The 15751-nt window shown below is 42.4% G+C and overlaps 1 protein-coding gene across 3 annotated transcripts in view; it reads right to left on the minus strand.

Annotated features, from left to right (window-relative positions):
• Nucleotides 1-15751, minus strand: part of Cndp2 (Cytosolic non-specific dipeptidase 2) — a 59969-nt gene that overhangs the window by 21513 nt on the left and 22705 nt on the right. For all 3 annotated transcript variants that reach the window (XM_083115013.1, XM_083115014.1, XM_083115015.1), the window contains exons 4-5: nt 9261-9380; nt 5933-6088 (exon numbers count right to left, since the gene is read on the minus strand). In XM_083115013.1, coding sequence (XP_082971139.1) covers nt 5933-6088; nt 9261-9380 — 276 coding nt within the window. The remainder of the gene's footprint in view (nt 1-5932; nt 6089-9260; nt 9381-15751) is intronic.

Genomic DNA, 15751 nt, shown 5'->3' on the forward strand with positions numbered 1-15751 from the left:
TGGGCTAAATGTTTGACAAACGTTGTCAAATTGTTGAACAATTCATATTCTGAATCTATTGGTTTTACACCTGCGGAACTATTTTTACACGATCAAGTTAAAGATAATATAACTAATATTGTCGATTGGCCTGAGAATATTGAAGAATTATCCTGGAAGGCAAAATACTTGGAGCTAAAAGAAAAACTTAAACATCGAAGAAATTCTAAAGGTGTTCAAACAAGCTCTGGTACTAAAAATATTGTCAAAGGAGATTTAATCATGATTAAAAATCATGCTAAGAGCTCTGCTTTAAACAAAACTATCTACAAATTATATGATTTGTTTATTGGCCCATTCTTGGTAATAGAAGTAAGAAACAATTGTGCGACTGTAGTTTCTCTAGATGGAAAGGGAACAAAAGGTAGACAAAACCTAGAAAACATTAAACCTTTTAATTGTTCGGAGGAGAAAAGAAAGGAGTTGTTAAGAAATACTGATTTATGTTTTAATTGTACATAAGGGTTGAATTTGTTGTAATTTTGTGCAAAAACGAGTTCAGTTGTTTGCATTATGTATTTTATTATCATGTGTAAACCAGCATGAATGTATTATCTCTGTTCTGTTGATCATCATATTATCTTTTATGTAAGAACTTATGTTTGTCTTCTATTCTCATCAGTATGGTGTATGTCAATGTATTGAGGAAGAGTGTTGACACGAATAACAAAGGGAGAATTATACAAAGTGTCTCTCTGGAAGAATGATAAGAAGGAATATATATATAATGTAAGTTGAATGTAATGTGGTTCGCATTTTTATTGAAGGGCTTCGTTGCACATATAGTTTCAAACGGAAGAAGTGCACTCGTTAAGAATAAAACCTTTTTAAATGGACATAAGATGGTTATGAAATAGTAATGGTAATGAGATTGCAGTAAAGAAGAAATCTACTGAAGATGGCTGTAAAGAAGATGTGAAAAGAATGAGATTGCTGCCAAAGAAGTAGTAGAAGAAGAAGTGAAGATGATACATTGAAGATGTTACGTTTGAAAAATATACGTATTTCTACATCAAAGTATGATGTCAAGGTTTTCAACCGGAGGAGGAGGCTATTGCAACAGTTCTTTAATTTAAAGACAGTTTACAATTATATTTTGTTATTTAGTTGTGAGCATAATCTGAAAAGAATGAAGAAAATTCTGTTGTGCTACTCTTTTCAATTTTGATGTTATTTTGTTTGTTATTCGTAACTATAGTGACGGTAGAAATTGCTTAATATACTAATTTTGTTAAGTAACATTTGAAAAGTTATTATTATTTAAAATATTGCAACAAACTGCTCCACACCGGGGACAGTTGCAAAATACAAGAGAGAGTCAATGTTTCCGTTTCTTTTCTAGTAGATTTCTGTATGTAGGGTGCACAAGTTTGCTGCATTTTAGCACAGACTTTTTGCTGATCTACATATATTGATGAAGGAATTGGGAGCATGAAAGTCGAAATATCAATTTTATTAAAACATCGCTCCGAAGCTCGCCACTTGAACGCTCATTCACCCCAACTTTCACCCGATGCAGAGCCGAGCAGCAAGAATTTTTTACTCGGCTCTGCACAGTCAGCAAGGCAACGGGCCTTGCCAGTGGTGAGTGCACCTCCACTGCATATTTCCACGTTAAGAGGTGCAAAGTCCACCACGCCACGAAGAAATTCCGATGTATAAAAACCCCTGAAGATTGTAAATCACTCTCTCTATCTCTCCACATTATCAGCAACTCAATCGACGAGCAAACTTCGAAACATCGCGACATCACAAGGTGGCTACGAGCGTGCAGTACAAGTATCAGTCCAGACTACGAAGAGCGAGAAGCCGAAAGCAGCCCGAGTTCGGAAAATAAGTGCTCCGACGACTAAGGGTAAAAACACAGTGCAGCACAAGGACCCTTGCTCATCGAACGGAGCCCAGTCAAGCCATAAAAATGTCAGGATATAATGAATGAACCAGATGTCGGACAGGCACCTCGAACAAGCCTCTCCCACTCAAACTGATCCCCATTCTTTCAGTTGAGTGGGAAAAGAGGAGGGTGTCTTCCACGAAGGGGAGAAGTGACCTTGAGTGGACCAATCGCAGAACCTTCCACTTGAAACAAGGGACCCAAGATCAAACAGTGTTTGATCCTGGGAACATCTTGCGATGAGCGGGGCTCCACCATGTTTTTCCCCATTTGACTCCATGGTTTTGAATTACCGGAAACTTGTCCCTGCGGGTTTCTGGTGATGAGCGATGTGCTTCACTGTGTTTTTACCCTAAGCCGCCGAATCTCCAGCCACCTCTTATCGCCATCAGTATCTAGGTCAGTGATCTCTCCGGCATCTCCTGCCATCACCAGGGTACCTGTCTCCATCTAACCGTCGTCGATGCCAGAAGCAGAGGGCCAGGACATCAAGCAAGGGGGTGAGTAGCGTTCAACGACTACGGCTCCCAACATTCTTCATCCGCACCATTCAGGGTAGAGGTGGTTCAGCGAGACCGAAAATAAACCTAACTTATTTAACTGAGCTATCCCAGCGTGACTCAATCCCATTCCATACCCGACATCACACTACATGTGCCCGGCACCTCCACCATTTACAGTAGAGGTGCACTCACCGCTGGTGAGGGCCGTTGCCTTGCTGACTGTGCAGAGCCGAGTGGAAAATTATTGTTGCTCAGCTCTGCATCCTGTGGAAGTTGGGGTGAATGAGTATTCAACTGGCGAGCTTCAGAGCGATGTTTTAATAAAATTTATATTTCAACTTTCATGCTCCCAATTCCTTCAAATTTCTGTTCGTTTTAGGCTGGCAGAGGGCAAGAGACCACTCCTTTTCACTGGTGTAAGTGTGCACAGGAGGTGCCATCTTTAAAATAACAAAAATTGTGTTTTGAAGCTCACTTGATTAGTGTTGCAGCGTTGAGATTATTTTGTAAATAACAGTTGATACCTCATGTAAAGTTGAGCTGTATACAGTCTGCCTTACAATTTTTTATTGGACTTTTAAATTTTCATTGTAATGCATTGGAACATTAAAATAATTTCGAAACAGTACTTATTGTACAAAGACAAATTAAAACAGTTCAACATAAATTATTACGCTATACTTTCCACTAATTTTTCAGTGTGTTAGGTCATTATTAGCAAAATAATAAAAACAACATACAAATTTAAAATGTAAGCATATGAAATAATCAATATTCTGGGTTTAGTATAACAATAAAGAAGGGGAATAAATTTTTAATGAGAAAAAAATTAACAATGAAGATGAATAATTCTAAATATAGAATGCCCAGTTGAGTTGCTGGGAAGAGAATGGGGCTGCTCATTGCCAAACTTTTCCGCTAGAGGCACCACCCCTGTTGCGTCCCTAAAGAATTTTGTTCATCATCTGGTTGCCCTAAGCTTTACATTGGAGCACGTTAGGATGGCTATTCAAACGTTATTTTCAATGAAGGTAAGATTTCTCATATAAATCGATAACAAAAATGTGTTTAGCAAACATTTAATATAATATAGCAAGTCGTAATTTTTCAAAAATTACATTCTCCTGAATCTAAGAATTAATATGTTAAAGCACAACGGCAGGGTAGCTCAGACGGGCTAAAAATAGAATGTTTATGCACAGAGAGCATAAAATTGACATAATTTGGGTCTTCCCTAGCTCCACGGGCCGATTATATAGAAATTTAGGTTCTTACACTACGCTTCATGTTTTTTTTCTGGTTGCGAGTATGTGTAATTCAACAGCGGGAGTGGGAACCGAAGAGACTCACAAAATTATGAAGAAAAAAAATTATTAAGTGAGTGAGAACATGATATTTATTATTATACACTATATGACAATATCCCCCATCTGATAATTTAATATTAACGTATGTTTTCATTGTATTAAGCAAACATTTTCCCACCATATTTTTGTCCTTTTTGTTTTGCGTTACAACAATTTTAAAATTATAATTCCTGTAAATAAGAAATCCTTAGAGGTTGCGAGACATGAAACAGAATGTAAAATATTTTTTGTAATAACTATTCTTCTCGATAAATGTATATGTATAAAATAGAAAACCATATTTACTAGCCATGAGGAAAAGTATGATATCACGTAAAAAAAAAGGAGTCAGTTATTAATAACAACTATAAAAATAAAAGTACAGTCGCGTGGAATTTATTATGTATTATTCTTTACCAGATTCACAAGAATAAAGCACTTAAATTGTGAGAATTGCAAGTGACGTAAACAAATGCTGTGCAAATGTTAAGGCTTTTTGAGTTCCGATATCTATTCTGTTGTTGACGATCATCTTATTAAAATTCTTAGTTTCACAGCACTGATTATTTATGTATCATGTTCCGATATAATTTCTGAGGTTAAGATGATATTAAACTTGCAATTTAATGTAATAGCAGCACGTTCGGCATCAAATTTCCCATGTATTTAAATGGGAGAACAATTGCTCATCAAAAGCGTGGGGACACAACAGGGGTGCTGCCACCTACAATAGTTTGCTTTGACCAGGCCTATTACGAAACTGTCAAACAAGAACATTAAAAGTGACTATCATTGGCATGTTATGGATAGTTTTGGGCAAAATATTGAGATACTGAAAAAATATCATCCAGGTGATATCAACTAGATGATCTATTGGTGATAGATATATATATATATATATATATATATATATATATATATATATATATATATATATATATATATATATATATATATGTATGTATGTACACACACACACACATATTGTGTCAGCGATATATCATCACTATATTTTAGTGATATATATTGTGTCAGTGATATATCATTACGCTATTTGGCAATACACAGGGAGTCCATAAAGTCCTGCAGGAAACTAAAACTCTATAACTTTTTAACTGTTACGTTTAAGAATACATTTTTTTTTTTTTTTTGGGGTAAGAAGAAGGGAAGTTTAAAGTTTTGTTCTGGCCACACTGCTCAATGACACTTGCACTGGTAATCACGTGATCACGTGACATAAGATGGCATCCATCCAGGAAAAGGCACAGTGTGTGCTGTGGTTTGCAGAGTTCAAATCTTGTGTTTCAGTGTGGAGAAAGTTCCAAACAATGTATGGGAAACCACTCCCAGCAGACACAAGTATCAAGACATGGTATGAAAAGTTCAAGGCAACGGGAAGTGTGTAGATTTGACACGCAGTGGAAGGCCAGGAACGAGTGATGATGTGATTCAGACAGTGCAGGAGAGCGTTGGCCGGAGTCCAATGAAATCACTTAAACGAAGATCCTTGGAACTGGGAATACCAAAGTCAACGTTACCGAAGATCGTACGCAAGAAGGTGAAGGCCCGGCCCTACTAGTTTGGCAGTTTCTTAACGAACAATTTCAGGAGAGATGGATTCCCCGAAGAGGACCCACACCTTGGTCTGCAAGATCACCAGACTTGACACCTTTCAATTATTGGCTGTGGGAACATGTAAAGACCCAAGGTGTATTCACAGAAACCAGTTAATCTGGATGACCTGAAGGACAAAATAAGTTATATGATTCTGAAAATCCCAGACGAGCACCGCCAGCACGCAATTCTTGGTTTTGCAAAAAGACTGCAACAGTGTTTGGACGTGAATGGTGCACATTTGGAGATTTGGCGATGAACCTTAACAAGCAGAAAAAAACTTTGAACCTTGCTGTAAGTACACAAAATTCATTTGTTAATAAACTTAATAGTTTTCAAGTTATAGAGTTTTAGTTTCCTTAGGGACTTTATGGACTCCCTGTATATTGCGAAGATGATATATCGCCGATATCACAATACAGAAAAAAAATATATTGTCCATCCCTAGTCATGGCCATGACATCTGGTTAGAACAAATGGACACCACCACCTACAGCCCCAGCTTACTCTACATGAAATCATAAGGTCAAACTTACTTTCAAATTGACTGGGATGTCAACACCTGTTGCTTTGTAAGCATCTACAGCATTCAACCATCCAAGCACAGGGCCCTTGTCATCTGTTGCTCCTCTGCCATACAACTTCCCATCCTTCTCCACCAATTCAAATGGTTCTGTGTCCCAACCATCTTCCTACAAGAAGACAATGTCTCATAACATACAATACTTCAACCATATCAAATAAAATTCCACAATTTTAAGCTTTCTTTCTAAGCAAAATCTCCCAAAAAAGTACAATCCACGATCTAATGTATATATTTGAATAAATTTTCATTACAGTGCATTTATCAGTTTTGTAAGTTCAATTTAAATTTATTCCTATTACAAAAATGGTTAACTGGGAATATATATCCTATGCATGGAATAGAAGTCAGAAGTTAATGTCATAATGAAACCATGTCAAACAGTATTGTTAACTTTTATGTTTAAGGCCAAAGTACTAAAATTATGAATTAGAAACAAAGAAAATTTGTCAAGTCACTGTATTTTCATCTGAAATACGATTTATTTCTGTAACAATATCTGTTTGTCCTTGAATCATTTGAAAGCAACAAAAGAATTACATACATGTAAATCCCAATGATATGTTATGAAATAGTTTACAACAGCACATGTTCTATCTCTAATCACAATATAAAATTCATAGGACTGATCTCTTGTTTCTCAACTTCAATTGATTGATTTATTTGCTTTATTTTACTTTGCATTTTGTGCCACTTTTGGCTAATTTGCGAAGATAGGGGTGAGTGATGAAATCATGGATGGACACTCACAAACATCCATGCCCAGGCCGGAACTTGAACCCAGGACCCTTGACATCGGAGTGCTACCCACTCTGCCCTGTGAGCAGGCTCCTTTCAACTTAATTTGGTTTGATGGCTCAGACGGGAAGTTTGTGAGATGTCATGACTTGTGTTTGTATATTTGTTACTTTATATTACGTAGCTGCATGTTATTGCTAATCGTGAGTTGAAGGTTAACAATGATTAGATGAAACTTATGAAGGAACATTAAAAATAAAAGAAGAAGAAAAAAGGCTATGAGCAGTGCTAGAAAAAAATTCTTCAGAGCTAGGTGCCAGCTCTTAAAATCACGCACCAGGTAACCACCTACTAGCAATTGTGCATACTATAAGAAGCTGAGCATCACCGTACATCGCTATAATCCATGAGGCCTTAAAAAGATAGCTTCGCGGGCTTGCAGCAGACAACAATATGGGGATGTGTCTGCGAGAACCAACCAGGTCCGCGAATGAGCGAGCCTGGTTGCCATAATTAGCTTGATGCATCCTTCTGGAAGGGTGAGTGACCTCCACCTGTTTGTTCGGCTGAAGAGCAGATGACATGCGAGTATCGGCAACAGTGTGGGAGCGACGTCTGCTGTTAGCCCGTGAAGCCCTCTTTGTAAGGCCTCCTGCAGTATAAATCATGTGAGAAAGCAGGAAATGTGGGGTTGGGGGAAAAAAAGTAAGAAATTGTTACTGATTCTATGGAATGTTCACAATGTTGATAAAAAAAAGCATTTGCTAACTTACGCTGTACTGCAATTTGAACTTAAAATTTTCAAAATTTCGTACATGCAAACTTAAAAAAAGGCAATATTACAGCAAAAGATCCTAGTCGCCAGGTTGAAATTTTTAGTCGCCATGGCGGGATTTTTTGAGCCCTGGCTATGAGCATGAGAAACGATATCACCAAGGATGCAGCTGTCATCACTTGTATTTGAATTTCTGTTATTTCACTACTTTTGGACAACTGCAATGAAGAAGATGAGTAGATAAAAATAATAAAGGAAAACCCATGTCCAAGAACCTTCAATAGCATGAACTGGAGTAGATCACTCAATTGGTGCATTCCCAAAGTCTTAACGAAACAAACAAATTCAACGAAGTTAACTGGGCTCGTGGAACCAGTTATTTTACAGACTTATGGGACACCAGGTGAAATGCAGCTTTTTGTTTATAGAAAGTTTCTGCATGGCATCCAGCAGAAGGCATGTCCTTCTGGCAGAAATAAACTCTACCGCGGGCACTGTTACTCATTTTAATCACATTGTAAGAATAGTTGAGGAACACTCATCTTGTGCATGGTGCTTCATACTGTTAAAATTACAATGCATTTCCAATCAGCAGATGATTCTCACTGCACAAACCAGCCTCCCAGGCTGTGCATTTCGTGCAGCAACGAAGTTCACGCATCACACGAAAACAGACTTTTGGAACGGCATAATGAAATGCACAAAAGCCAGTTGCCATAACTCGTTTAATGTGTTAAACTCACGCAACTTTCGGAATGTGCCCAATGTGCTTCATCAACAAAGTGGATGTTACCACTTGTGATGAGAGAGAATGTGCTGTTTATATTAAATAATGAACAAACTACAAGGTAAGTTATCACCTGATTTTCTTAGCGTATAGCTTGGGTTTTAAATTAAACAAAGTAGGTTTTTTTATGTTAAACTTTTATTGATACTTGCAAGTTTTATGTCCTCAATTTTTAAAGATAACATCCAATAAATGACCACCATTTGAATTGATGCAAATTTGGACTGTTTTTATTGCATTTTCCATGGTGCTGGAAATCTGCAGGGAAATTTTTTCAATTTCATGTTGAATATTGTTCTTTAGTAGCCGCAACGTCTCTGGGTTATTGACATGAACCAATGACTTCAAATATCCCCAAAGGAAAAAATCTGGAGCGGTCAAATTGGGGGACCTGACCGGCCATGGCAAATCACCAAAACGGGATATTACTCTGCCCGGAAAAGTGTCACACAAAACTGTCATAATTTTTCCACATTCTTGTGGGTATACTTATTCATTTTCGCACACAATAAATTTCGTGAGTATCTTCTATTTAACTGATAAAACCCTACTGATATAAGAAACAAGATGTTAAAATAAAGGTCAGTTCAAATAAGATGATGACTTTTGCGCCACCCTTTAAATTATAATATTAACAAGTGTTTCGTTGTAGCTGTTTAAAATGAAGTTTCAGTACAGCTAATTTTATATTTTTTACACACAAAATCCACACCTAATTCCTGATTGCAATAAGATAGGGATAATTCTCTAATTCATGAAATTTCTAATCAACTGTATTATTGATTGAGTTGGTGTTACAAGTCCACGGGACTGGACCTACAATTTAAACTGGGATCCGAACCACTATGCGACCCCACCGGGAATCCAACTCGGGACCCCTTGATTACAAGGTGACTACGCAACCACTGCTCCATCGGGGAGGCTAAATCACTGAATTGCAATTAGTCTCCAATGTCACTTATCACTTCCTCACGTACGTACCTTTAGAGCTGGCTGGACATCTAAATGTCCGTAGACACAAACTGTTTTCTTCGAAGGGTCCTTGCCTAATGATCCCAGAATCACTGGAGGCAAGGGGATCTTCTTGCCATCTGGAAGCGTCTGCAAAGAAACAACATTAGATAATATCATAGCATCTCTTAGAACTGAATAATCAAAATGCAAAATAGACTCTGTTGCCTTATGCAATGCAATTAAAATTAGTTAAAATTTTGACGTTCCACTATTTGTGCATCATCCTGATAAAAGATAAGATTTTGACCACCTTTTTTGAAATCGAACACAACTTGATTTTTCTTTAATACAAAAAAGATGGCTGACCTGCATGAGACCAATATTTCACTCCCTCTTTGTCTTGAAAATTCTGGTACAAAATCACACAACACTGGAGTTTTATTTAATTATTTATTTATTTATTTATATATATATATATATATATATATATATATATATATATATATATACAAATAATGAAGGAGACAGTAAACACTTACCACACGAATAGAAATAATTCAATATTTCGCGATCTGAGTCGCATTTTCAAGAAGGTAGATAAAAGATCGACGACACTGTGAGTAGAGGCACAGAATACTGACCGTAGCGTCTCTACGGTCAGTGTTGCCAGAAACAGTTGAAAGGAAACACGAAATACTTTAGCCAGTGTTTACTGTAAGGTGGGTGGGTAGTTTCGGGGATGAGAGGAAAGAGTTACTGGTTGGCTAGGTTGAGTCCGGGGGGTATAGTGGCGTGCATGCCTGCTATATAGGCCCTTTCCCATCGCCTGCGGAAAGATGTGTCAGAGCGGGGGGGTAAAAGGTGGATGATGGCAACACGGAAGCAGTTATTGAAGGTGGTGTTATGGCTGTTGGTGTGGATGGCAACTGTGAAATCGGAGTTTTGGGTGGAGGAACGGTGATTATTTATCCTTAGATTCAAGGGGGTGGAGGTTTCGCCTAGGTAGAAGTTGCCGCAGATTTGACAGATGAGGGTGTAAATTAGATTGGATGAGTGGCAGGTGCCCTTAGGGTGAAGGGTGAACTCACCTGCCGCTGTAGGGATCAGGAGGGTGGGGGAGGTGATGAGTATGGGGCAGGTCTTGCATCTGGGTTTGTTGCACCTGTGGGCTGGGGGAAGGGGTGCAGAAGGGGTGGGGGTGTTTCGGACCAAGATGTTTTGGAGGTTGGGGGGGCGACGGAAGACGACCCTAGGTTTTTCCCGAAAGATGTCTCTGGACTCGGGATCACTGTGCAGGATGGGGAGGAGGGAGTGGAGGGTATGTCTGATTTTCGTAATGTGAGGGTGGTATTGGGTGAGCAGAGTTGGAGGGTTGGTTTTGGGTTGTTTGGTGCGGTTGTGGGAGTTAGCTCTAGTGATTTGTTTGTTGATGAGGGTGGAGGGGTAGCCACGGTTGGTTAGGGCTTGGTGCAGGCGTAGGTTGTAGTTTTGGCGGGATGAGGGGGATGAGTTGAGGTGCTGGCCTCTGAGGGCAAGGGAAAATGGGATGGCTTTTTTGGTGTGGTAGGGGTGTGAGCTGGAGTAGTGGAGATACTGGAGGTGGTTGGTTGGTTTGATATGTATGGATGTTTCCAAGTGGTCTCCCGCAATGTGGATGTCCACATCGAGGAAGGTCACTTGGTCTTTGGAGTGGAACCAGGTGAATTTGAGGGTGGTGAACTCATTTAGTCGGTTTAGGAATGTTGTGAGGGAGGGTTCGCCATGTGTCCAGAGGAGAAAAATGTCATCAATGAATCTTAGCCAGAGGAGTGGTTTCAGTTGCTGGGAGTCAAGGAATTCCTGTTCCAGCCTGCCCATGAACAGGTTGGCATAAGAGGGGGCCATGCAGGTACCCATAGCTGTGCCACGTATCTGCAGGTAATGTTGGTCACCGAAGCAGAAGTTGTTGCAGGTAAGTACAAGGTTGGCTAGTTGTATGTAGTTGATGGAGTTCATGACTACTGTGGTGGACCCACACCACAGTAGTCATGAACTCCTCTGACTACGTGGCGGAAGCCTCCTGTCAACTCTCTGATTCATCGACCTACAAGCCCACCACGGTTGATTCATCTACCACACACCTAGACAAAATTCTGGATTTTGTCCTCTCCCGAGGACCCCCTGAAGGCCTATCCAATTCCACCATCTCCTCACTCATACCTGACAACCCCCGCACCCCCACTTTCTACCTCCTCCCGAAAATTCACAAACCTAACAACCCCGGGAGACCCATTGTGTCCAGCTACAATTCACCCACTGAACGCATATCAGCCTTTCTAGACTCTCACCTCCAACCCCTCGTCCAAGCCCTGCCCTCCTACCTCCGTGACACCAACCACTTCCTCAACATCATCCAAAACTAACCATCCCTACCACCCAACACCATCCTCACAACAGTTGATGTCACATCCCTTTACACAAATATTCCCCATGCCCATGGCCTCCGTGCCACGGAATCATTCCTTAACAGCCGACCCAAACCCCACAAGCCCAGCACTCACTTCCTGATACAACTAGCCAACCTTGTACTTACCTGCAACAACTTCTGCTTCGGTGACCAACATTACCTGCAGATACGTGGCACAGCTATGGGTACCCGCATGGCCCCCTCTTATGCCAACCTGTTCATGGGCAGGCTGGAACAGGAATTCCTTGACTCCCAGCAACTGAAACCACTCCTCTGGCTAAGATTCATTGATGACATTTTTCTCCTCTGGACACATGGCGAACCCTCCCTCACAACATTCCTAAACCGACTAAATGAGTTCACCACCCTCAAATTCACCTGGTTCCACTCCAAAGACCAAGTGACCTTCCTCGATGTGGACATCCACATTGCGGGAGACCACTTGGAAACATCCATACATATCAAACCAACCAACCACCTCCAGTTTCTCCACTACTCCAGCTCACACCCCTACCACACCAAAAAAGCCATCCCATTTTCCCTTGCCCTCAGAGGCCAGCGCCTCAACTCATCCCCCTCATCCCGCCAAAACTACAACCTACGCCTGCACCAAGCCCTAACCAACCGTGGCTACCCCTCCACCCTCATCAACAAACAAATCACTAGAGCTAACTCCCACAACCGCACCAAACAACCCAAAACCAACCCTCCAACTCTGCTCACCCAATACCACCCTCACATTACGAAAATCAGACATACCCTCCACTCCCTCCTCCCCATCCTGCACAGTGATCCCGAGTCCAGAGACATCTTTCGGGAAAAACCTAGGGTCGTCTTCCGTCGCCCCCCCAACCTCCAAAACATCTTGGTCCGAAACACCCCCACCCCTTCTGCACCCCTTCCCCCAGCCCACAGGTGCAACAAACCCAGATGCAAGACCTGCCCCATACTCATCACCTCCCCCACCCTCCTGATCCCTACAGCGGCAGGTGAGTTCACCCTTCACCCTAAGGGCACCTGCCACTCATCCAATCTAATTTACACCCTCATCTGTCAAATCTGCGGCAACTTCTACCTAGGCGAAACCTCCACCCCCTTGAATCTAAGGATAAATAATCACCGTTCCTCCACCCAAAACTCCGATTTCACAGTTGCCATCCACACCAACAGCCATAACACCACCTTCAATAACTGCTTCCGTGTTGCCATCATCCACCTTTTACCCCCCCGCTCTGACACATCTTTCCGCAGGCGATGGGAAAGGGCCTATATAGCAGGCATGCACGCCACTATACCCCCCGGACTCAACCTAGCCAACCAGTAACTCTTTCCTCTCCTCCCCGAATCTACCCACCCACCTTACAGTAAACACTGGCTAAAGTATTTCGTGTTTCCTTTCAACTGTTTCTGGCAACACTGACCGTAGAGACGCTACGGTCAGTATTCTGTGCCTCTACTCACAGTGTCGTCGATCTTTTATCTACCTTCTTGAAAATGCGACTCAGATCGCGAAATATTGAATTATTTCTATTCGTGTGGTAAGTGTTTACTGTCTCCTTCATTATTTGTATATATATATATATATATATATATATATATATATATATATATATATATATAAAAATCAAATAAGGTAAAAGGAAACACTCACCGGACAGTAGGAAAATTCAAAATTTTCGCTAATTTATAGCATCATCGGTGTGAGAAGAAACAGAAGACGGAACCGGAAGTTGGGGTCCTGCAGAGTTGCCAGGTCCCCATTGAAGAAGAAGCGGTGCGTAGAACGAAAAAAAAACACTGTTTCGTCACCAGGCTCGTCGTAAACTGTGAGTGTGTAGGATGAGTTGGGAGGGAGGGCGGGAGGGTGGGTGAGGGTTGGGCATTACTGGGTGGCCTTGTTCAGGCCAGGTGGAGTGGTTGCACTCATGGCCGATATATAGGCCCTCTCCCATCTTTTGCGAACAGAGGTGTTGGCTGGTTGGGGTAGGAGGTGGATGATCGCTACCCGGAAGCAATCGTTGAAACTGATGTTGTGGTGGTTGGTGTGGATGGCGACAGTGAAGTCAAGGTTGTGGGTGGAGGAGCGGTGGTTATTGATGCGGAGGTTGAGGGCCGTTGATGTTTCCCCCAGGTAAAAATCACCACAGATGTTGCAGGTGAGGATGTAGATAAGGTTTGAGGCATGGCAGGTCCCTTTGGGATGGAGGGTAAATTTGCCAGTGGCCGTGTGCACCTGGAGGGTGTGAGAAGTGATAAGGATGGGACAGGTCTTGCACCTGGGTCGGTTGCATTTATGGGCAGGGGGGTGTTGGATGTGTGGTGAAGGAGTGTTGTGGACCAGGATGTTTTGGAGGTTAGGGGGGCGTTTGAAAACCACCCTGGGTTTGTCGGGAAATATGTTTTTGGTTTCGGGATCACTGTGGAGGATTGGGAGAAGAGAGTGCAGTGTGTGCCTGATTTTGTTGAGGTGGGGATGATATTGGGTGATGAGTGCAGGTGGGTTGGTGGCAGCAGGTTTCTTGGTGGTAGTGGTATGTGAGGCAGCTCGTGATATTTGCTTGGTGACCAGGATGGAGGGATATCCACGGTTAACCAGGGCCTGGTGTAGGCGGAGGTTATAATTCTGGCGGGAGGTGGGTGAAGTGTTCAGGCGCTGTCCCCTGAGGGCCAGAGAGAATGGAATTGCTTTTTTGGTGTGGAACGGGTGGGAGCTGGAGAAGTGTAGGTATTGCATGTGGTTGGTGGGTTTTATGTGGATGGAGGTAGTCAGGTGTCCTCCCTCGATGTGCACGTCCACATCCAGGAAGGTGATCTGGTTGGGGGAGTGTGTCCAGGTGAATTTTAGGGAACGGAAGTGGTTAAGTTGGTCCAGGAAGGCTGACAAGGATGGTTCTCCATGTGTCCAGAGCATGAAGATGTCGTCGATGAAGCGGAGCCAGAGGAGGGGTTGGGTAGCCAAAAACTCTTGCTCAAGTTGGCCCATGAAGAGGTTTGCATAGGATGGGGCCATTCTGGTACCCATGGCTGTACCTCGGATCTGTAGGAAATTTTGGTTTTCGAAGGTGAAGTTGTTACAAGTGAGGACAAGGTGGGCTAGGTGGGTCAGGAAGTTGGTGCTGGGGTTGTGAGGTTTGGGTCTGCTATTGAGATAGAATTCTATGGAGCGGAGGCCATGGGAGTGAGGTATGTTGGTGTAGAGGGAAGTGACATCAATGGTGGCAAGGATGGTATTTGGGGGCAATGGCGGGAGGGTGCTGATTTTCTGGAGGAAGTGGTTGGTGTCACGGAGGTAGGAGGGCAGAGCTTTCACAAGAGGCTGGAGATGGGAGTCAACAAAGGCTGAGATTCGTTCTGTAGGTGAGTTATAGCTGGACACAATGGGTCTGCCAGGGTTGCCAGGTTTGTGGATTTTGGGCAATAGATAGAAGGTGGGGGTGCGGGGATTGTCGGGTATTAACATGGCGGTGGTACGAGCTGTTAGGCCTTCAGGTGGGCCGCGGGTGTGGATGAAGTCCCGGATTTTGGTGAGGTGTTTGGCGGATAGGTCAACTGTGGTGGGTTTGTAGGTGGAGGGGTCAGCCAGCTGGCGGTTGGCTTCCGCCAGGTAGTCTTGAGAGTTCAAGACCACCGTGGTGGACCCCTTGTCAGCTGGGAGGATTTTGATGTTGTGGTTGTTGCGGAGGTCTCTGAGAGCTTTCTGTTGGGGGGGATTGAGGTTAGGTTGGTTGTGAAAGTTATTTAAGAATGAGCTGTCAGAGGTGGTGGAAATGACGGCAGTGATGTATCTTTCCAAGGGGTGGTTGGTGGGCAGGGGGGGGTGGATCTTGGGAGGAGGGGGGGCTAAATTGAAGGAGGCTCGGGTGGGTTTCACTGGTAGTAGTTTGGAGTGAGGGATTTTTGGCCCAGAAATGTCGCCATCGGAGGCTGCGAGCAAATGTGTGTATGTCAAAAAGTAGGCGGAATTGGTTGGGGGGAGTTGTGGGGGAGAAGGTGAGGCCTTTGGATAAAACAGCTATTTCATCAGTGCTCAGTTTATGGCTGGATAAATTGAGTACAGTCTGGTTGTTTTTGA

Source organism: Lepisma saccharinum, chromosome 29, assembly GCF_977018435.1.
Source record: "Lepisma saccharinum chromosome 29, izLepSacc3.1, whole genome shotgun sequence".
NCBI lineage: Eukaryota > Metazoa > Arthropoda > Insecta > Zygentoma > Lepismatidae > Lepisma > Lepisma saccharinum.